At 42.9% G+C, this 23,716-nt stretch overlaps 2 protein-coding genes across 3 annotated transcripts; both read left to right on the top strand.

Annotated features, from left to right (window-relative positions):
• The first annotated feature begins 193 nt into the window (after nt 1–193).
• Nucleotides 194–4,394, top strand: e4f1 (E4F transcription factor 1). 2 transcript variants are annotated; one of them, XM_079565046.1, is made up of 14 exons: nt 194–332; nt 558–667; nt 743–788; nt 866–1,044; nt 1,125–1,245; nt 1,319–1,471; nt 1,558–1,745; nt 1,820–2,053; nt 2,148–2,259; nt 2,325–2,542; nt 3,267–3,465; nt 3,541–3,665; nt 3,841–3,903; nt 3,982–4,394. In XM_079565046.1, exons 1-14 carry the CDS (start codon nt 242–244, stop codon nt 4,348–4,350), a joined length of 2,208 nt encoding a protein of 735 aa, XP_079421172.1. In that variant the 5' UTR covers nt 194–241; the 3' UTR covers nt 4,351–4,394. The 2 variants fall into 2 exon arrangements, with proteins under 2 accessions (XP_079421172.1, XP_079421171.1); XM_079565045.1 differs by having other exon boundaries at nt 2,145–2,259.
• A 1,226-nt stretch (nt 4,395–5,620) lies between these two features.
• grid2ipa (glutamate receptor, ionotropic, delta 2 (Grid2) interacting protein, a) lies at nt 5,621–22,349 on the top strand. The gene is made up of 25 exons (XM_079563946.1): nt 5,621–6,078; nt 6,841–7,094; nt 7,365–7,697; nt 8,205–8,359; nt 12,621–12,893; nt 13,360–13,445; nt 13,511–13,580; nt 13,662–13,958; nt 14,031–14,182; nt 14,329–14,478; nt 14,706–14,812; nt 14,895–15,042; nt 15,126–15,448; nt 15,594–15,911; nt 17,268–18,272; nt 18,842–19,747; nt 19,973–20,060; nt 20,144–20,233; nt 20,330–20,526; nt 20,603–20,758; nt 20,968–21,054; nt 21,128–21,257; nt 21,321–21,439; nt 21,510–21,674; nt 21,772–22,349. Exons 1-25 carry the CDS (start codon nt 5,994–5,996, stop codon nt 21,850–21,852), a joined length of 5,775 nt encoding a protein of 1,924 aa, XP_079420072.1. The 5' UTR covers nt 5,621–5,993; the 3' UTR covers nt 21,853–22,349.
• The last annotated feature ends 1,367 nt before the right edge of the window (nt 22,350–23,716 follow it).

Genomic DNA, 23,716 nt, shown 5'->3' with positions numbered 1-23,716 from the left:
CACCGACTGCTGTTCGCTAAGGCACACTACAGTATGATTTTACAATATTCTGCATATTGTATCTTGTCCTAATAACATTATATAATTAGGTATATATCCTTACATTGTAGACACATTTAATGAATCACAGATCTCGTTTTAATACTTGTGCCATAAGTAAACGATGCGCTGTTGTTATGACTACGTGGTCGTAAATCCGCCATGTTCCCTCAGTAGCGGCGTTGCGACAGAGCTGAACGACATGAATGTAAAAAATGATAATACGGCAGAGACAGAGCAAACGAGAGACGGCAATGAGACTATCACCATTCACTCCAGTCTGGGAGATGAGGGTCAGTTACTTCATTAAATAAGCAGACTTCATCACCTTTATTTGCAAATTTTTGCCTGCATCAACAACAAACGTCTTCATTGCAAATCCGACAGCTAAGCTAGCTGCCATTAGCAAAACAAGCTAATGCTTAATTTATTAGCTGTTGAAGTGAAACATCAATCTAAGTAAAGCGTTGATTGTATTCGATCTTATTTCATTACACTTTTATGTTTTGGTCATACAGATGAAGATGTGCACAAATGTGGTCGCTGTCAAACCGAGTTTTCCACGTTGGATGCTTTCATCCAGCACAAGCTGCACAAAACCTGCAAGAGGGATACCACCAACCAAGAAGTATTTATACATGCCTGTATATTGTATACTATTAAAGGCACGTATATGTATTTAACTTTAACATGATCTTTTTAGGCGGCTGAATCTAGCGATTGCCAATCAGAGGCTAAAACAACAGAATGTACGTCAAATATTTATACTAATCAGAAATCTTATTTATTCTCATATTTGCTAAGACTTTGTTCGTTCTTCGAACAGATGACAAGTGTTTGGGTCGCGGCCGCAGGAAGAAAACTGCTTCACATAAAGCCACCAACCTGTCCCATGGACTGTCAGACAGGGATCTATCTGATAGTGCACCTGAGAATGAAAATGATTTCAAAGTGAACACTGAAGGCCGATATTTGTGTCATCTGTGTGAGAAGACATTCAAAACTGTAAGTTATTGGCACTGGAATTTATTTAAAAGGTGACTGTACAGCTACCATATATCTTAAACTGTTTGTTTACTTGGCAGGCTAATATTTTAAGAACTCATTTGAAAACACACACAGATGAGAAAAACTTCACATGTGATTTATGCAGCACATCTTTTAGAACAAAAGGGTCTTTGATCCGACACAATCGGCGTCACACTGGTAATGAAACGCTCTCGTCATAATATTTTTTAGTATACACATTTTTGAAATGTCCTTTCCTATTTCTTTTTAGATGAACGACCCTATCGGTGTACCCTGTGTGGTCAGTCCTTTAGAGAATCAGGGGCTCTTACGAGACACCTCAAGTCTCTTACTCCATGCACAGAAAAGATCCGCTTTGTTCAATACAAGGAGATACTGGTCAGCAAAGACGGAGCACGGAAAGGTGTGTTTGTGTGAAGGAACTTTGTGAAGGGGGCCAGATTTGTGCAGATCTTAGTGTATTGTACAAATATTCTCTGATTTTCTCAGGAGTTGAAACTGATCGTCTGTCAACAGCTGAACCACAAGAAGTAATAGTAGTGCAACAGGACCCAGATGAAAATGTGGACTTAGGGACACAGACTGCTGTGGTTAATGTAGTTGATGTGGGATCCCAGGAAGTCCTGCACCAAGTTCACTTTACTATGGCTGTAGACCAAACAACTCAAGAACAGCAGGTCAGTAAAATATACTTACTGTGCATGTAATGCATCCTACCATTCTCTTCTATAAATCCTTTATGTATGTCTAGGTTGTGGTTGATCAGGCACAAGCTGAAGCCTTAGCGGCAGCAGCAGGTGACAGCCTCATCTGTCAGGCCATCATGAACTCTGGGATAGCTCTGGAAACAGAAGAGACTGTGGTTGACGGGACTTCACAAGAGTCTACGATAACCAATGTAATCTCTGTCTGCCCTGAAACAGCAGAAAATATCACTGAAATCCATGTCAAAGATGAACTTGAAAATATCGAAATGGATGTTGAAGTAAGACTTCAGTTTCCTGACTGTATGTGTAACTCTGGTGAAATTAAGAATGGGGAAATTAAGTTGTTGTTGTTGTTGTTTTTTGCCCCAGGAGACAGATGATGGAGAGGGTGACAGTTCAAATTCAGAGTTACATAAATGTCCCCATTGCACACGTACATTTAAGGGCATCAACAACCTCCGTTTTCATGTCAAAGGTCATTTAGGTAAGCGTTCTCTCAATTTTATTATTTTTACTGTAAATTTTGACTTCTTTATTTTTGGCTAACAGGGTATAAGCCGTTCAAGTGCACCATTTGCCAGAAGGAGTTTTTGTCTGGTTATCTACTTAAGAAGCACATGGAAGTCCATGTCAGTGAAAGACGATACAAATGTGGGGAGTGTGGAAAGCTCTACAAAACCATTGGTCATGTTCGAGAGCACATGAGGGCACATTCAGATGAAAGGCCATTCCACTGCTCCAAATGTGACAGGGGTTACAAGACCAAGGTAATTCATGTTGGGGTTTGGCCAAGCAATCAAATACATAAAATACATTTAATATACTGGCAACTTTTAATCAGTAAATTCTGCCTTTTTATGCCTAATTTAATACAAAGCTGTTGCAGAGTTACTGTTCGTTAAACTCAAAATGTTTAGATCAGTATGCTCATGTTTAAAGAGGGGGTATTATGCAAAATCGACTTTTTCAAGCTTTACATCATGTTATTATGTTGTCATTCCCTCATTAAAAAAATGCCTGAAGTGAAAACTCTGATGGCAGCTATTTTATGGATAGGTTTGCCTGAGTCCTCCTAGGAACGCCTCCACCTCCCGGAGACGCCTCCGAGCTTTCGTCACCAGCCGAGTAACCAAGCACTGCTCCTCAGCAGAAGCCCCTCCCCACTGATGCCACAGACAGCGTGTGGAGGGGGCGTGTCGGAAAGGGTCAGAGGTTCTTAAAGAGACAGAGGCCTATTTCAAGACATTTGCTACAGCCATTTTGAGAGAGCAATTTTATACAAGGCAGTTATTTTAATTTGCTGCATTTACAGACCAACAGAAGGTTTTGTCATCATTGTAGTGTGATATAGACTGGTGCTATGTGATTGAAAAAAGCATAATACCCCCTCTTTAAGAGAATTTCTTAGCACAAGTGTAGATAACAGCACTGGGAATGTTTTACACCTGTGTATGTTGTAATATAAGAAATGTCTGTCTGGAATGTGCACAGAATGCCCTGCAGGTACATGAGCGCACACATGGTGAAGAGAAACCATATGTTTGTCACTTCTGCACGAGAAGCTTTAGAGAAAAGGGATCTTTGGTGCGACATATCCGTCATCACACTGGAGAAAAGCCATACAAATGTCCTAAATGTGGTCGTGGGTTTGCTGAGCATGGGACCCTCAATCGGCACATGCGCGCAAAAGGTCAGTGAAATAGACACTTTATTGTCTATGTTTTGTTGTTAGTTTAAATAACGACTTTGTCTCAATGGCAATCAGGGGGTTGCCAAAAAGATGATTCCTGTGAACAGCAGGCGACAACTGCTATTATCTCAGAAGACCCTCATGCTGTTCTTGTGGAGTTCTCTTCTGTTGTAGCTGACACACAGGAGTATATTATCAAGGTGGGATAGTGTTCTATTAAGTCATCATAAGAAGTTTGCTAATACACTTATTGTCAGAATAGTACATATAAAACGGAAAGATCCTCTATAGTGAATAATTGTATTCATTTATTAATTTATTCTAATTGCCCTTTCTTACATTTGTGCTTGCACTCTTTTTCAATGAATGCTTTAGACTCAAAATGAGGAAGACGTACAAGAGGAACAAGTCACCCTTCTTCAAGACAGCCAGAACGAGGTCAGTACATTACAGCCCATATAAAGGTTTGGAATTTAATAGTGATTTCTGCTTAGTACCTTATCTGCTTCTTCTCAGATGGGTAGCCATATCATGAAAGTAGTACAGCAGATCGTCAGCCAGTCACATGGAGCTGGCACAGGAAGCCCTCAGATCATTGTGCGCAACGTTGGGGCCAACGAGGAAGGGCTGTCCATCTCCGACTGTGGGGACACCATCACTATTGCTACTCCTGAGAGCCTGACGGAGCAAGTCGCCATGACTCTGGCCTCTGCTATTAATGATGGCACGCTGCTTGGAACCACTGGCACTGTGGAAACCCCTGAGGGGACAGTCGCCGTGGTTACCACACCCGAAAATGACGAGGGTGTTCAGATTGAGCAACAGCAACAAGAGGAGTATGTCCTGACGTCTTCAGAGGTTGAGATCCAGACTTTTGTCGTCTGAGCCAAGATGAAACCATGAAACTCTTTGGACATTAAATAAATTAATGGAATTGTTTTTTTTACACACTTCACTTAAAGTGAACATTTACAACCATGTTTATGTGGTCACCAATGATTAAATGCTTAATAACCAGCTTTTCTTATTCATATTGATTATTCTACGGGGAGAATGCATCTTTTACCCCTGAACAATTATTGTATCCGTGGTTTAGTGTTTAACTCATTTGACAGAGCTCTTAAAACTTAATGGATGTAAAAAACACAATTTCATTTTATTGTGTCAGTGTTATTATTCAAGATGAGAATGAAATGTTATGCTCTTTACAGTTTCTCCTGTAATTAAGATTTTTATGTTTATTTGTGCTCTTTGATATTTAAGCATAGTTAAGACACTTTGAGTGTTTCAAGAGAGAACAATCAAATATGAATAAACCGAGGAAGACCCCCGGCTGCACAAGCCCACACAGATCGAAGCGGTATGAATAAGTGATATAATTAATTTATCTTCCTTTATTTAAAGACTATTTAATTTGTAGATTCTCACTGAAGGCATTTAAACAAAATAAGTTGACATATATTCTTAAAAGTAGCCACCTTTTGCTTTGATTACTACTTTGCACACTTGACGTTTTCTCAATGGTTTTCACTTCACTGGACCTTATGAAGCTCATTGAGAAAATGCCACGAATGAAGGGTGGCCATTTTGAATAATACTGTATAAAACCTATTTTATTTCACCTTTTTTTGTTTCATTATTCCATTTGTTCATTCATAGTTTAAAGTCTTCAACGAGAGTCACACAATGTAAATAGTGTCAATTAAGAAAAGTCGATATAGTCGCACTAAGTGTTTCTAAACTTTTGACTGGTATTGTCTGTTAAATCTACTTAAAATATGTCTTGTTGCCATTCAGGGACACTTGTGCTGTCCTGCAGTCTCCTCATTAAAGCACCGCACCCTGTATTAACCAGGTAACAAAATCTTACTCTTTACATCAACAATAAATTGGCACCTGTAGAGCATCAACTTAGCTGATCACTTCTGTTAATCTACTTTATTGTAACCTTGGACATGTCACAATCTTTCTTTTTGGTGCTCCGAAGCTGAGGTTAACACAGGCGCTATAATCAGAGAAGTGTCCCTGGCTGGTACATCCAGTTTCTGGGTCACTCCTCAGCCCTCTGAGAGGGTCCCATCCGCGCAGGCAACTGAAAGAGAGAGAGGGGACGGTATTTATAGAAAAATGGGGCTTTGCTGTACCTTTTCTTGCGAACAAACCGTTTCAGGACCAAGTAAGCGTGTCCCAGATATGTGATCATCATTTAGCCACAGGGTTGGGTGGAGAGTGGACTGCCTGGCCCGGGATGGAGAGCCTTTCTGTGCCTCTCACCTAGGCTTTGTCATGTTCATCTGCCAGTCTCTGGGTTTTTGATCAAACGGGCCAGTATTAGCCTACATCATTTGCAAATGTGACCTTTAAGATGAAGTTTCTGTGACCAGTGGGACGAAGGAGGTTGGGGACTGTGTGGCCAGCTGAGGAGGAGCAGCACTAGTGTCCCAGGGCACTGAGGCTGCAGTGACCCCCACGCTGGGGGTAAGGAAGGAAGGCTGGCTGGAACGTGCCCTGCCGCAAGCCGGGCGAGGATGAGGCGTTTTCTGAGCAGAAAGGGTCGTTTCTCCCTGCGCCAGAGCGTCAAGTCTGGGACCCGTAGTGCCTCCAAAGACTTTTGTAAGTAATTCTAACTATTTTGTGTCAAGCTTTTTGCCAGGTTGAGGTTAGTCCTACAGATAGGTTTAAATGAAATGAAATACACACATTCTTTTATTTAAAATCTTTCATCAGATTTGGTTAGATGACTTATTACTGACACCTATGTAAAGTCTTTGAATTAGGTAAGGAACATTTTCACTCACATATTTGCCTTCAATATTTAGCATTTTCCTCTCATTAGGTCTTAGTCAGTAATTTTTTTGATTCTTCATTTCTTTTAAGAAGCAGTTTTGACAATTCTCTCCTGGATTTACCATCTTTCTTGTTTCCTATTTGGTGTCATATGCAGTATATCGATAGATTCTCTCCTACCTTGACATTGATTAGAAAGGGCACTGTTTTTCCTGAAGGTCAGCATTAATGACCCCTATTTGCTCTTGACATTCTTATGTTGTATTTACTTCAGCAGATATGAAGTATAACTTGGCTTCACAGAAAAGAGGACAGTTTCAAGGGAAGGCCAGAATGTCAAACCATGCGCTACATTCTGTTCTAGATCACATCTTTCCCATCTTTACACCTCTCTAAATTCAAAACCTACTACAAGATCTTTTCATATTCCTTTCACAAGGTATTCTGTTGTTCCTGTACTAATACTGAGATGCCCTATTTTTAAACCAGTGCACTGTGTGACCTCAATTTACAGCTTGCAACCTACTTCTGACTGATCAGTTTGCCCTAAATGCACTAATCTACTGTACTAACTTTTTCCTGCCTCAGTTCTGGGCCTCCCACCCACCAATCAGAACTGGCCCGAAGCGTTTGGTTTCCGACTGGGCGGCACTGGGCCCAGTTACATCTTATCTGTGGTGGAGGGAAGCAGTGCGTACCTGGCGGGGCTGCAGCCAGGAGACCAGGTGGTGGACATAGAGGGGCAGGACGTGACCAACCTAAGCACACCAGCACTCATCGCTTTGGCTCAAACTTTAAAGACCGTCCCACCCAGTATTGGAGTGGTATCAAGGATCAAACAGGTATGATGAGCAGTGCATTTCCTGTTTTCACCCCTAAGTTAAGTTGACATGCAGGATTTGTGGGATAGTTGTCAGAGCCAACATACTGGCTCTTTGAAACTGACCCACTAACACACACTATTCTTTACTTGGTTAATATGAAAAAGTCACAGCACCAAGATTTGTTGAAAGGATTTGATGCTGATTTAATACACAAAAAAAGACCATTGTGTTCTTAAATTATTATTTTTATTTTTAAAGAGTAAATGATTCCTTCTGTCTCATTCTCAGATTGACATCGCTCCTGGACCTGACGGTCGTTTTGGCTTCACTATTGTGGGAGACAGCCCCCTGATTGTTGAAGAGTGTGGGCCTTCAGGCCCAGCTGGCCTGAGTGGTCTCAAAGCTGGAGACTATGTCCTCGAGGTCAATGGGATCCCCGTAAAACATCATGAGACCGCGGCGGCCATGATCAAAGCTGCCCAGGGCCGGCCACTCCGTCTGGGTGTGCTCAGTATGGCCAGGCGACCCAAGAGGCTGAGCAGCAGCATGAGGGTGGTGTCCCAGAGTGGGGACAGTGTGAGGGACAGCCGCGCACATAAAGCCATGGAGTTCAACAAGAAGGTGGGAAATATATGTCCTGTACTGTACTAACACCACGCAGGTACTTCAAAATGCAGTTCAATATGCATTTAATGATACAGGCTATGGCATTATGGGGGACATTTTCTCAATTGTATATGTTTTGTTTGTATTTATTATCTAGATGTAAATATAAATTGTGTCTGTTTTAGTTTTTTTTACCCAGTTTAGTCCTGATTTGATCTAGATTTTGGCAGTGGTGCTATTTGGAGGGTCAAATATTTTAGGAGGTGGCTTGAAAAAGTTTCAGAACCACTACCCTAAAATGAACTGATATTTCACTGTCCCTTATTGTTATGTGGTTTGGGAATTTCTTTTGTCCACAAAATCCCCCTCATAGTGGATTATGAAGCTGTTGCCCTCTGGTCGGGTGTCCAAAAATCACTTTCCTATAAACAGAACAGAAATACTTGACAATGACCTTTAGTGTATACATGTATTTGAAGCATAAAACATTGTTCTACATTCAACTGGCTGACTTTTTTTTAGGTGGAGGAGGTGTTGGGAGAGGAGCCAGATGTGAAAGAGCATCTGTTCGAAGTGCTGAAGCTGTATGCAGCCGACAGAGACGTGGAAAGTTTGGCCGAGGCCCTGCCGGACATCCTCATCACCGAGGAGCACCAGCAGCTCATCGACAGCGTCAGGTACTGCATCTTCTCTCGAAATATTTAGATTTACACATTCAGGTCAACATAATTGCATTCATGACTTTCTATAGTCTTGAGGGCAGGGGCCTTTTTACTCAATAGATGATTTATATATTTTTTTTATCAATCACAAAAAAAAAACATCGACATATTTTGTGTGGGAAATGTTTGATATTGTTCTTGAGCCTTAAAGTCCTTTCACCTGACAGTATTTCCCAGGAGGTGATTAAAGAATGCCACCACATTTAATGATGCAGTATAGTTCATTTGTGCTGACAGAGAGGACATTGAGCACGTGTACACAACCTCATCACCGAGCTCTGAAGTTTTGGAGCGGGCTGGGGGTGAGTTTGTTTGACAGATGTGCAATGCTGCAACCTGAAGATGCTTATTGTAGTGCCTAAAAATGCTGGCGTAAATTGGAATCGGAAATGCTGATCTGTTAGATGTGACGCAGTCGAAATCAATTTTTGATCAGCCCTACTTTGACTGTAAGCGAGAACAAGTGATGAACAGATGTCGTCTTGTTGTGTTAGAATGAGCTCACTTTTATATCGCAAATGCGCCTCAAGGGAGAACGCCTTGAATTACTTTTTATCCTACAAACCGTCATAATGTTGTGATGTCAAGTTCTGTCACAACCTTTGACATAACTCAGTGTCAGTGTGTTTTTATTGAAGGGCACAAGAGAAGCTTTTACATATTCCGTCTTTTCTTGCTGAATCTCAAAATGCCACAAACACAATGCCCCCTTTTTTGCTTCAGAATTTTTTGTCATCTCCACTCACTTTGACTGTCTCTCTGTTGCTCTATTTCTCCCCAATTTTCCCGTCATCCATGCTCACTTTGATTTTCCTCTTTGGAACACACATCACTCTACTCGCTTTATTCCCCGCTCTGGATACAGTGCCCAAGTATTGCTGCCCGCATAGTGCATAGTGGTTGTGAGATATGTGCACATTTACAAGCAGACTCTCACCTATTAAATGCATCTCTGTCTGTAATCCAGGGAGACATAATGAACTGCTGCCTCAGGTGAGTATGGGATTTTGCATACAGTGTAGCTTTTACCGAGCTGTTCAGGCTCGAGCTGTTCTTTCTGCCGCGTTATTCTTGATACTTTCGGGAAAAAAAACAGAAATATCGTGAGCAGTACTTTCATATGCCGTCATCTCGCTTTTCTCACACGCAGCTGTTTCAGCCGGGTTCGCTCAAAATATGCTTTGTAATGTTTGTTTTTCTCAGCACCTCTCATTAATTATGCATAAGTTCTTCCCTCAGAGGACTGGAGCTTCAGCAGCACCTTTACACACACACGCAGAGCTACATTTCCATAATTGTTACCTATACTTCTATTCTGGGATCATCTTTTGTATGCAAAGTTGACGCCTCGTTCGCCCGCCTCGTGTATATTTCACTTTCCATAAGAGTCAAAGAAGCCCTTGATGTTTCTTTTGTGATGTTGGAGCCTGATGGAGAGTTCTCAAGACTATCTCAAATTTGACTTTTTGCTGTCGGCAGAAACAAATGAATTGAAGTAAAAACGTCATCATTTGGGCGATTTTTAAGGCTTTGTCTGCCTCTGTCCCTCTCAAAGATATTTCTCGCCCTCCCTCTGGATGTGTTCTATTTATACACAGCCTACTTCTTTTAATAAATTCTCTTTTAAGTTGCAAAACGGGACGGCTATTGTTGTTTCCTGTTGTATCGAGTGATTGTTTAGTTTCTACGAACTGCATTTCTGGACCCTTGTTTGTAGTTTTTCCAATAGTCTATTTTTCTAGCTGGGTGTGACGTAAGTGTGAATGAATTTACACTGACTGCCCCTCCTGATACAACCTCTTTATTTACCTGAGCTTGGGACAGGCAAAAAAGTGTATATTAGTTTGATAAGTGGTTGGATTCTGGTCTCAGCAGCTGCATTCCTTAAAGGTACATTATGCAACTTTTTATGCAAGGAAAAAAACTTGATATTTTTGCGTATTAGACCAGCGGTTGAATGAGTGGTCAGCACGGCGCCTTTACTTTCCATCACGGTGGTCTCTACAACACTCCATGATCAATTGTTTTGTAGGTTTTTTTAGGTGAGAGGATCCGTCAGCAGTGAAAACCTTCCAAACAATTGATCCTGGGGCATAGTAGAGACCCCGTGACGCAGTGCTGACCACTCATACAGCCGCTGGGTCACTACACGGTCAAGTACAGGCACAAATATAAACTTTTTTTTCCCCACACAAAAAGTTGCATAATGCACCTTTAATCCTACAAATGTGATGAAAAATGTGTTAGTTTCATTTCCCAATTCTGTGCGTATATTTAAAGTATGTTCCTGTCTATTTAAAAGCTATCCTCTCGTTGCATAGTCCACTCTACCCTGTTACTTGTGTGTGTGTGTGTGCAGTGGTGCTGGTTAGTGTTCTTCCCCTCAGTCATTGTGTGACCTGCCTGAGGAATCCCACTGAGGCTCTCCTCTCTCCCTCCTCGTCTACTTCTTGATCATCATCCTTTCTCCTCCGCTGAGAGAAGCTCATTCTCACATCGCGCTCCTAATGATGGACGTCTCATCATTAACAAGGCTCATCCTTTAACCTGTGCACAGAAGGAGCACCTGTTCCCAACCTCAGCTTTACTCCCGGAGGAGCTGTGTCGGAGAAGATGGGCACCGGGAAGTCACTTTGTCCAGAAGACGTAGTTGTGGAACAGCTGATGCCGCCCGAGGATGTTTTGGAGGAGTGGAGGGATGTACAACTCCCCACCCTCTTCCTCACTCCATCTGGCTGCCTTCCGAGTCTGCAGCAAGCTTTTTTGAGCTCGAGGATTTAATTCTCATCCGTCTCTTTCCATAAAAAATAATGGGAACTGTATCGGACGAAGAGTTCTGCAAACTTTCACTGATCTTGGGCGCTTCCTAAGATTGACAGGCCATGGGAAGGGACAAGAACCTTTCCAGACACTTTCGGTATAGTACTAATGTGTTTCGATCTCCTCTCCTCTCTGCTTTGTTTTCAGTCGTTGCTTGTTTTCCTATTTTCCTCCTCTTCTTTGTATACGATCAGTTATGCTGGCATACACTCATAGGTCTTTTGCATTTGCTTGTAGCTGAGTTCTGTGCTTCTAATTAGTCTTACAGCATTTGATGAGTTTTGGCACGATCCTGTCAAAACAGTCTGAAAATAGTGATCACACAAATCATTATTTTCACGCTGCCCTTGATCTCCTCCTCCTCTGTTGCTAAATATAGACTCCTTCGGCCTCCTTCTAATTGAGGGCAACTCGAAGCCTACATCCAACTTCAGTAAAAGAGACGTGTTTGTGACAATGATAAAAACCCTTTTCTAACCGAAACAAAACAGGTTATGAAGTCACCAGTGGCAGAGTGTCATGATGCCTCTTTAAACGGCCCCATTCTGTTTTCTTTTGCTTTTGCTGCATTTGTCTGTGCTCTGGCATGGCTGTTCTGGGAAGTTTTATGGCCTACATAGAGTGAACAGACACAACTCCCAAAAGTTACGTGACCCTGGCCTACAAAGTGATCCCATTTCTCCATCTTCTCCACTGCTCTGTTGTGTGTTTCACTCTGTGAGAGACTCTGCTTCTCTATCGCTGTCAGGAAATATTCAGATCAGTTCAATATGAAGACAATATAAAGGCATTTGTTTTTGGTTGATAATTAACTTGGATCAAAACCTGACTATGTTGTTTCCAATATATTTCAACAACCACCACCAATCATCCACACATCCTATTCACGCTGTACATAGTCAAGTGTGATTGAAGTGTCTTGCCCAAGGACACAATGACAGTGGTCGGAGTTAAGTTTGAACAGCCCACCTTCTGATTAAAAGACGACTACGCTACCATAAATATGACAAAACAGCTGTGATAGAGAGAGCTGTGTCTCCACAGAGGTTCACCAGGTTTTACAGTGTCTCAGATTAACGTTGAATTGTCACTATGAGGCAGCGGTACCTGCAGCTGTAACGGGAGCAGAAAACAATGCCGCAGCTCTCCTTCTCATTCTATACTCACTCGCACTGCTCTCGGTTTAATCTTTTTTTACCTGTCTCTGCGTCCCGGGGATCAACAGGGATTATACTGTTTTTGAACCAATTACGACAATGCAGCAGCTGGAAGAAGATGCAGTACTCATGTTTCTTTCTAAAGATTGGATAAATAATATCACAAAGTGCAGTCATGTTTCAGTGTTTTGATTCTCGTTTATTTTTCCTGAATCTGTCATTATGAACATGTTTGCCAGGATCTTCATTCCCAAGAAGCACCGGGAACGTTTTGATGAGGTCGTCTCCCAAAATCTGATGAGCCGGATCAAGGGACGGAGCTTCAGTGACCCGAGTCGCAGTCACCTTCGCCGTAGCCGAAGCGAGGACCACCCAGAGCGCCTCCTGGTGTCTACTCGGGCCAGCTCTGTGCCCCGGACACATGCGGAGGAGGGTGCAGCCCCTCCCACCAGAGGAATGCGTAAGACCACCTCCCTTATCACAGGACACTCCAACACCTCGACCAACTGCAGGTTTGTGTGATTTGGGTCATTATAAATCTGATTAGTTGACGTCAGATTAACACATTCAGTACATGTGGAAAGTTTGGAAACACATGGATATCATTTCTAATGTGTCCAAAGATTGGATATGCTTTGGATTTTTATCAGTGAAATAACATCTTGCTGTCTTATAAGCCCATTAGGACTGGGCATTCGGTGTGTATGCACAATAATGAATAATAAAACTATTCATTCAGTCATCCATTCTAGCATCTTGCACCCATACTGATGAGTGACATAGCTTTGCAATTTATATGACTAGGCGGTGTAGGAGTTGAGCAAAAACAGACAATGTTTTAATAAATCCATTTGCATTATTCATGCTCTCTCAGTCATTCTCAGGGTATTTATTGCATGAGAACAGGTGACTGAGCCATCCGAGTTAACTAAACTGAGCAGTGAGTGAGATTAAACCATCCTCTTTTGGTTTCATTAGAACTGTCAGAGTCTGCAAGGGAAACATGAGTTTTGGCTTCACGCTCAGAGGACATGCTCCAGTTTGGATCGACTCTGTTATTCCTGGTAAGGTTTTTTTTTATTTATAGTTATAATACACTCCATTAACAGAAGCATTGTTTTATAAACAGGGAGTCCAGCTGATAAGGCTGGCCTGAAACCTGGGGATCGCATCTTGTTTCTGAATGGACTGGACATGAGGTATTTCTTTACATTACTCTAATTTTATGTATTATGTAATATGTAATATTATGTATTGATGAGGCTGTTGCCTGTACTCAGGACATCCTCCCATGAGAAGGTGGTTTCCATGCTTCAAGGAAGTGGTGCTATGCCCACTCTGGTGGTGGAGGAGGGTCCAGCAAATTTAGCTCTGACAGAGCCAGATTTGGCTGGTGGCGCCGGCCCCACAGAGCGCTCCCGCTCTCCTGCGCTCAGCTCGCTGCAGTGGGTGGCTGAGATCCTCCCTCCCAGTATCCGTGTTCAGGGTCGCACTTTTGGACAGCAGCTGGAGCACCTTCTGACCATCCAGGAGCGCTACACCATTTGCAAAGCACTAGAAAACTTTTTTCAGCACAGGTAAGTTTTCAGAAATGATTTCTAAAGTTTTATCTGGGACGTGATGGCTCAAACACTGTCCTTACTCAACAGGAATGTTGACACGTTGATTGTGGATGTGTTTCCTGTGTTGGACACCCCTGCCAAGCAGGTCATCTGGCAGTTTGTTTACCAGTTGTTGACTTATGAAGAACAAGAGCACTGTCAGAGCAAGATCTCACGCTTCCTGGGATTCAAAGCACCAGGTGTGCATTAATGATAAACCTGTCATTCTGAACTCTGCTATTATCAAAATGCTAGAAAACATAAATAAGGAAATCTATGACTATTTAAAAGGTGTTCAAAGAAGGTATATGTATTTTCTTCTCCCATTGCTGCTACATGTGAACAGTTCCCCCACCACCTCCACCCCCTCCTCCTGAGCCTGAGCCCGCTCCTGAACCCCAGCGCCGCAGCAGCTCCATGAGAGTCACAGGAAACACTTACAAGAGCAGCGTGAGAGGACGCAGCTCAGATGACCTGGTCATTGGCACACAACTGGGTATGAGCACATCACTCTTTTGTTATGAACATCTGTCCTGTTAAAAAACATTATCAATCATTACCTGTAATCACAATGGGCTTTATTCTTTTAAAGCTAATGAATATTGTTTTTCTTCTTTATGTCTGCAGTATCTTCCAGAGATGATATGTTTGGTCCCATGCTACAGAAACAGAAAGAGCCACCTGAGTTGTTTTTAAGCGTTTCTAACGACTATATTACCCTAGGCATGCGTGGCGAGCCCGCGCTCGAGTCAGGCATGAGGCTAGCTCCAGGGGAAAGACAGTCAGGTGATGGCACTTCTCTTCCTGAGACCCCCAACAACCTCACCAACGTATGTGGATGATTTCTGTACAAAGTGTTCTGTATATGTAGTATAGTCTGATTATGAAGTCTTCTCTGCTTCTATGTGCAAGTTGTCAGCTGTGTATGCTGAACTTGAAAACATGTACTCATCCAAGAGATCCAAGTCTTTGAAGAGCCGACTTCCGCCAGCACCAGATAGTGTACTTGAACTGGACAGTCAGCCTCGGACAGCTTCTCCTTCAAGCCACGCCAACACAGGTGGACTCTTGTACCTCATGCATTACAATATTGTAATATGACAAAAAAGTTAGTAAAACGTAATAATGAGATTTCCATTTCAGGTAGCGCCCCACCACCCTCCTCCTGGCCTGAGCCGCTCCCCAGTCCCCCTTCTTCCCAGTTCTACCCTGGAGCAGTAACCAATCAGACCAGTGGCGAGTCTAACCCGTATATCAGCCTGGACAGTCCCATGCCCTCACCCCCCGAGCCCGACGACTTCCCATCCAGCCCACCACCCAAAATGAACTACAAGAGACGCTACACCTTCTCTAAACCCCCTCGCTCAGAGGACACTGACCGCTTCCTGGATGCCCTGAGTGAGCAGCTGGGACAAAAGGTGGCCATTGTAGACGACTTTCTGAACCCTGACAATGACTATGAGGAGGTACAATTATTTAGACCTACAATATATGAAAATTTCTGTTCCTATTTCATTGTAACAATACAACAATATAAAAGTTTGGTCTATGATTGTTGCTGTCTCTTTTCCATGCTCTGGCTAATAAAGTTGTGATTGGTGTTAATGCCAGGATGTTGTGCAGATGGGTTTTCCTGATGATGAGGATGAAGACAACAATGAAGACCTGGCAGTAGAGGAGGAGGAAAGCGGCGGCTTTGCGCCTCCAGAGATGAGCAGCCCGAGCGATGTCCAGAGCAGCAGTGGCGAAGAGCACGCGTCCTCCCTCACCTACTCCTCTTCCTCCGACCACATCCCGCCTCCTCCCATGAGCCCCCCGCCACCGCCACCTCACCAGTTTAACGACCTGCCTCCACCTCCTCCGCCCCCACCCACTACAACCGCTCAACCCCAGCGTCAGCCAGCACAACAACAACAACAACAGCTACAGGTGAACTTGATTATTACAGTACGACATCATACAAAGCACAAGACAACAGGATAATGACTTCAGACAGACTTGAAGGAGCGGGACGTGTGCATACATACTTAAAGGTGCATTATGCAATTTTTTTATGCGGAAAAAATAAGTTGGCATTTTTGCATATTTGACCCAGTAGTGACCCAGTGGCTTTATGAGTGGTCAGCAGCACGGTACCTTTACTTTTCATCGTGGTGTCCTCTACAACGCTCCAGGATCAATTGTTTTGTAGGTTTTCTGCAGCAGAGAAAACCTTCCAAACAACTGATCCTAGAGTGACAACTGTGATAGAGAGTACAGGCGCCATGCTGACCAGATACAGCCACTGTCTCACTACTGGGTCAAATATGCGCAAATGTTAATTTTTATTTCCACATAAAAAGTTGCAGAATGCACCACTAAAATACCTAATATTTATTTATTTATTGTGAGGGTGTGCAGTGTCTAATTATTGCTTAAAGCAGTACTAAATAACTTGTTTACCTTAATAAACCCTTTTCGTATATCTCTGGGGTTAATACAATGAGATCTCCCCCGGTGTCTCTGGCCAGAAAACCACAATTGCAACTTTGCCTGCACCGGGTCGGCGACTCCAATACACACTAATGGAATCACGATGAAGAAGCTAACAGGCTAACAGGCAAAGCTAACTTGCGGGCTAGCGCCACTTAAACAGTATTTACAGCCAAGTTTGAGTGAAAAAAATCATCTCTATTGTGTAATTGTAAGTACGACATCCCTCTCTCCCTTTGTCTTTTCTGTCAGTGTAGTATTTACTCTCGGAGACAATTAATAAGTAAAAAAACGCAACATGCTACGACACCTGCAGTGGCGCTTATGGCCTCTAGGGGCATGAGTTACTTCGTACTGCTTTAATCTCTTGGAAAACATGTGTTTAGAGTTGTCATTTCAGTCATCTATATTTTCGGGGGGAAAAAACTGTGTTACAAATAGTATTATTCAACTTGCACTGTCAAATAAACAAAGCACCTTCATATAGAATTTGTGTGCTATTGGGTCACTTTGCATAAACGGAAGAAAATTAAATTGAAACGTTTCAGTAGGAGCTTAGATGTTAGATACTTTTTAGTCGCTTATTTTCATTTCGAGTTTTTATTAGTCGACAAATAATATGTGGAGATCTAATTTTATATATTTTTTTAGTAACTGTTTTTGTTTTAGTCAGAAAGACATATTTCATAGGAAGAAATAGAGTTAGTGTATGGAAGGAGGGAAAATATACAAAGGTAATACAGTAAAATAAAGTAAATAAAATGACATAATGACAGTTTTGATTATTATTGATATGACATTATTCATCCACAGGTGAACTTGACCCCGGACCAATCTCCCAGATCTTACATCCCTATACGTCGCAAATCAGGCCCGCCTCCTCCCCCACCGCCTCGCAGTAACCCTCCGCCTAAACGCCACTCTCTTCACAAAGTCCTCCCGAGCAGAGAGGAGATTCAGGCCCGCGCCACCATCCAGGAGCTTAAAGCCTTCCAGGAGCGGCAGGTGTACGAGGAGCAGCAGGTGTTTAAGAAAAGGCAGGAGGAGCAGCAGGCCTACAAGGAGCGCCAGGCTTACGAGGAGCAGAAAGCCTTTGAGGAACAGCAGCTTCTCCAGGAGCAGCAAGCCTACCAGGAGAAGCTTTTCAAAGAGAGACAGGCCTACGAACAGCAAAAGGCGTATGAGGAGCAGAAAGCGTTTGAAGAGCAGCAGCTGTATCAAGAGAGACAAGCGTACGAGCGGCGGCAACAGAAAGCCTATGAGAAAGCCTATCAGGAACAGCGGGCGTTGGAGGAGTTGCAGGCCTATCAGGAGCAGAGGGCGTATGAGGAGCAGAAGGCCTATGAAGAGCAACAGATGCATCAGATCTACCAGAGCCACCACTCCATGCCCGCCCAGCCCACTCAAAAGGTCCACTCCTCAGTCCCTCTTCAGCAGCTGCACCAGTCTTTACCCCCGCTGCCTACTCCTCCGGACCCCATGATGCACCGCTCCAACCATCCGCTCTACATGATGCGACAACAAGAACAACAGCAGCAGCAACTCCAGAGTCACCTCATGCACCGGAGGCTGTCCCGATCCGCTCCACCGCCTCACCCTGCAGCCCCTCAGCCAATAGGGCATCAGCAAAGTGGGCAAGGGCAGTACTCAGAGGGCATCTACCAGAGTCATCAGGGGCAGAGGGCGCCACCCCATCACTCCTCCACAGAGATGCTCAACCAGATGCACCAGGCCCCGGCGCACCACTCCTCCATGGAGATGCTTCATCAGATGCAGCAGCAGCACCAAGCCCAAAGCCACCACCACTCGTCTGCGGAGGTCAGTCCAAAAAACATCCAATTCATGGGTTTCAGACAAATGACTTTTTCCCGTAATGTAAAACACCATTTTGAGGAGTTTTGACCCTTTGAAAAGAAGATGTAGAAAGCGATACTTTTGAATTCTTTATGGCTTTGGCAACAGTCCCAATTTTACACCACTTGAAACCCATGGATAGGTTGCGTTAAAATCTAAGATGTTACTAATAAATACATAATCAATTACCGGACAAGGGTAGCTTTGAATTCTATGGGAAAAACTACTTTTGAAGTACGCACACTTTATTTATAATCACTGGGCCTATCCAGATGAAACAAAAACTGTTAGCACCAAATTTTCACCCAGTAGTGTCAAAAAGGATGTTTTTTTTCAGCCAAGGCAGCCATGAGATGTATTTATATGTGAAGTTTGTGGACCACTAACAAAAGAAGATCAGGCAATTTATGGATTGGGAGTTATGTTGTCCACTGCCCTCCATCTGAAATCTTATAAATTCTGCAATGTAAACCCAACATATATGTGAACATGAAGATGTAGGTCAAAATAAATGCTATTTGGTGTGACTGCAGGTCCTTCAGCATGTGCAGCACACCCACTACCCCTCACCCAATGAGATTCTTCACCAAATGCACAAAGTCAAGGCCCTCCAATCGTCCTCTGAGCTGCTGCATCAGATTCAGCCTCACCACTCCTCCACTGAACTCCATCAGGCGCCACATGTGCACCACGGGCCGCCCCACCACGGCTCCACTGAAATGCTGCACCAGGCCCACCCGCTCCACCAGCCCAAGCCCCACCACACCTCCACCGAGCTGCTGCATCAAGGGGAACAGTCCGCGCCCATGCAGATGAGCCGGGACAGCCACTCACATCAAAGCCGACGGAGCGTGAAGGGGCATCACCAGTCTCAGCATCACCCGCAGCCCGCAAAACCGTCCCCGCAGCGGCCGCACTCTATCCAACACCACCAGATCCAGCACATCCATCACATGACCCCGCAGCCCCCGCCCCAGGACTACCCGCACCAAATCCACGTCATCCACCCGGCGCATCAGCAACAGCACAGGCCTCAGCAGCTGCTCTCCACCTTCCAGCCCCTCCAATCGACGCCGCCTCCTCTGTCTCTCTCCCCTTTTCAGCCCCTGAGCAACCAGCCGCCCAATCAAACAGGCCGGCCACAGTCGCAGCCCTCCCAGCACCTGCTCCATTCACCGGCCCCACCCCCTCCACCGGCGCACCATCACAAACCGCACCAGCAGCAGTCTCACAGCGAGGCCAAGCAGCCACAGTCTCTGCCCCACTCTCTGTCCGACCCAGAGCGCCTGGATCCGCCCGCCCCACCACCACTGCCCCCTCCCTGCTCCCCTCCACCCCTGCCCCGCCCCAGTCTGTCCCGCATGGACTCTCATCACCTGAGCGTCAAGAGGCTGCGCTGGGAGCAGGTGGAGAACTCCGAGGGTACCATTTGGGGACAGGTGACGCACACCACCACCGTTGCATGTTTAGACCTGCTGCAAAGTTTAAACCTTTAATTGGTACATTTAAATTGTCAAAGAGCTTTACAACTCAATGCTATTTCAACCTTGAACATTTATATTTGACTTGATTTAAACCACAAACAAAAAAATTCACTAAGTAAAATAAACATGGACGAACATGTAATTCTTTTTAAAAATAGCTTTGTTTCTTTTCATCCAAAGCTAGGGGCAAGCTCAGACTATGAAAAATTGCACGACATGGTCAAGTATCTGGACTTAGAGCTTCACTTTGGACCTCAGAAGAATTCAGGTGAATACTTTGTCCACTGTCTGTGATATGCAAAGCATTTCAATTACAAGCCAGAATCTTTATACATTTTTTTCTTTGCCCAGCACCAGGACCAGAGCCAACACCTCAGCCAGAAACAGTGAAGAAGAAAGATGTGGTTGAAATTCTGTCCCACAAAAAAGCCTACAATATCTGTGAGTAGAGCAAAAGCCATACATATTTACTTAGACACACAATAACAGCATGTCATTATTATAAAACAGGCTGTTACTAAACAGAGGTTCTTTCAGCGATCCTTATTGCGCACCTAAAGCTGTCCCCTGGAGAGCTGCGACAGGTGCTGCTGAGGATGACCTCTGAGCGGCTGGACACATCCCACATCAAACAGCTACTTCTGTACGCCCCTGACGCAGATGAGGTGCGCAGATTTGAAGAGTTCAGACAGGACCCCAGCAAACTCACCGAGCCAGACCAGTTTGTCCTTCAGGTTTGATCCTGTTAAATGTGCAGCATTGTTACTGTATCAGTGCCCATCTGATGCATGTTTGCATTTACCTCCACAGATGTTGTCAGTGCCAGAGTACAAAACACGTCTGCAGTGCCTTCTCTTCAAGTACTCACTGCAGGAGAAGACTGACGAGCTCAGAGGAGCCTACGATTGTATTTACAAAGCATCAATAGAGCTCAAGACCAGCAAGAAACTTGCTAAGATACTAGAGGTACACTGAATATGTATTATTCTGTTTATGTACACACAGACAAAGGTGTCTTTATTTTGACATTATAGAGATGTATGTGTATTTTCTGACACTGAAACAGCTCATTACTAATTTGAAAATGCACTACATGTAAAAACATCATTTAATATCTTTCTAATCTTCCTCCACAGAGCTATGTTGACTCTCTGACATGCATTTTCTTTTTCCAGTTTGTCCTGGCTATGGGAAATTACCTCAATAACAGCCAACCTAAAACTAATAAGACAACCGGCTTCAAGATTAATTTCCTCACTGAGGTGCAGCAAAGCTCATTCAACATATTTGTGTAATTTAAGACGGTCTTATAAGTGAACAACTCCCGCTTTACAGCTCGGTGTCACCAAGACGGTTGATGGAAAATCTACATTTCTGCACATCCTCGTCAAGTCATTGTGTCAACACTTTCCTGAAGTGTTGGACTTTTCCAAAGATCTCATTATGGTTCCTCTTGCAGCTAAAGGTGCGTGTGCTGTGGTACAATCACCTGTACTGTACAATAGACTTGATTTTACTATCCTTTTAGTAAACCAAAGGATTCTCTCATCGGACATTGATGAACTCCATTCAACAATCCAGGACATTCGCACCGCCTGTCAGAAGATGCCTGCCACTGCGGAGGATCGCTTTGCTGTGGTCATGAGCGTATCCTTTTCACATCTCGTTTATCAAACACAAGATTCTGTTGAATTTCACCTTAACTTTAACGATGTAGAACTTTCTTGAGAACAGCCATCCAGCTCTACAGTCGCTTGAGTCGTTGCAACAGAGGTCTATGGAAGAGTTTGCCAAAACGGCCTCTTACTTTGGCGAGGACAGCAAAGCCACCAGCAACGAGGCCTTCTTTGGCATCTTTGCTGAATTTATTAACAAGTTTGAGGTGAATAGTTTATTCAAAGATGTCATTAATATTTTTACTTTGCAGATCACATTTATGAAGGTAACATACCATGTTTTTTTGTCGTTTTTTTGCACAGAGAGCTCTAAGTGATCAGCATGCTGCAGAAAACCCCAAAAGCCCCAGAAACCCACGCATGGCGTCTCCATTGGCCTGGTAACACGGGATAGAGTGAAAACCACTTTTAACTTATTAGTCAAGACAGGTATTTACGGTCAAAGTGAATGTTCTTTAAATAGGATGCTTGTAATACTGAATGTTATGGTAAATATAATAAAATATGTAGATATTCTAACTCTTAATTATGGCAAAATGTCAATTTATAAGTAACTCTCCATGTCCGATACATAGATATGTTTCAGTTAACCAAAGTGCAATATAATGATACAAGTTATCACAATGATTATTATTTAGAAATCTGTTCAATTTTAGACTTGTATAAGGAAATGCCTTGTACTGTATATACTGCTGTAAAGTACAATAGTGTGTCTTTTATCATACCTGATAAATATTTGACATTTTAAAATAATAATCACTTTATAAAGGGCTGTATATACTGTATTGTACTGTTGAACACATACTGTTGAATTCAGTGTTTGGTACATAAGAATGTCTATTTAAATCTTTCTGAGCTAAAATAAATGAATGCTGTAGAAAGCAGAAATTAAATGTATATATACTGCCCCTGCTATGTACTTTTATGACTTATCTTTGAATTAGTACATATACAGTAACAAACAGTGGTTTGTACAATGTTATTAAGATGTCTATCAAATAAATTAATTTAGTTACTCTTATGATTTTTTCCTTTTTTTAATAGATTGAGTTACTCAAAGCCATGCATTTTCAAAAGTGGCAATCATGACTTTTTCATGCAGTGTAAGCCAATGTTTTATTTGAGGGTAAGAAAAGTAGCAATGCATATTTTCAAACCAATACTTTGTCTTTTTGATGTTTCTTATCTGCATGAGATAATGTTGCTAGATCCTGAATGTTTTAATCACATTTATAAACCATCAGTACACTGATCAAACTAGGACATTCACAATCACAACACGTTTATCTCTATTAGTGTGTGCATGTGCAAGACAAGCCACCTTTCTCCTGCCAAGTCTCATAAAACATTTACGATTTAACTCAAGCTTGTAGCGGACGAGGGGAGTGTGGAGTTTGACCTGGGTTGAGTGAAGGAAGTTTCACAAACAGGAGAATTCTGGAGTCTTGCGGATGTTATGAATGACAAGACAAGCTCCAGTGAAGACCCACTGACGGTAAAACTACATCATCCTCAAATGCTCTCATGGTGGATTTCAATTTTGTTTCTTTAGCATCAGTCTGTCTTGCTAATTGGTGTAACTTGCAGTGATTTTTTTTCTCCATTACACAATCTACATTTATGCCATTTATAAAATATTTAAATAAAAGCAGTCTCTTTTCACCCGTGTTATTTGTCATACTGTGTTCATGTTGTATATTTGAATTTTCAGATGGCATTTTACCTTAAGGACAAGCACCCGCAAATCAATATGTCCCCCAGTCCATCCCCTCCTCCACAGAAGCCTTCACTTGTGCCTTTGGACATTGGGGTCCTAGTTGTTTACTTCTTGCTTGTGTTGGCTGTTGGATTCTGGGTAAGTGCTCAGTTGTTTAAATCTGGAAAAAGAGTTAATGACTTTCTAGAGTATCTATATTATTTTTGGAAGGGGTGGTTAAAAGAAGCAATTTGCTGCTGCAGAGCAGCATTTATTTAGATATATTAGACTTATTTTCCCTATAGGAAACATAGGTCCAAAAGCTTGTAACGCTTTACAATAAGGGTGCATGAATTCATGCATGAATTCATCATAATTCATGTATTAATTTGTCATGAATTCATTTGAGGTCATGATGCTTCATGATGAAGTACTCATGAATTCACACTAATTAATGCTAATGAATAATTTATCATTATTATGATGAATTCTTTGTTGTCATGACTTCATTTTGTGCCCCTTAAAATGAAGTATTGCAGCTTTGATACAGAA

This window comes from Gobius niger, assembly GCF_951799975.1.
Source record: "Gobius niger genome assembly, chromosome: 10".
Taxonomy (NCBI): domain Eukaryota; kingdom Metazoa; phylum Chordata; class Actinopteri; order Gobiiformes; family Gobiidae; genus Gobius; species Gobius niger.
Note: the sequence above shows the minus strand (reverse complement) of the source record. Positions and strands in the feature narration are given on the sequence as shown.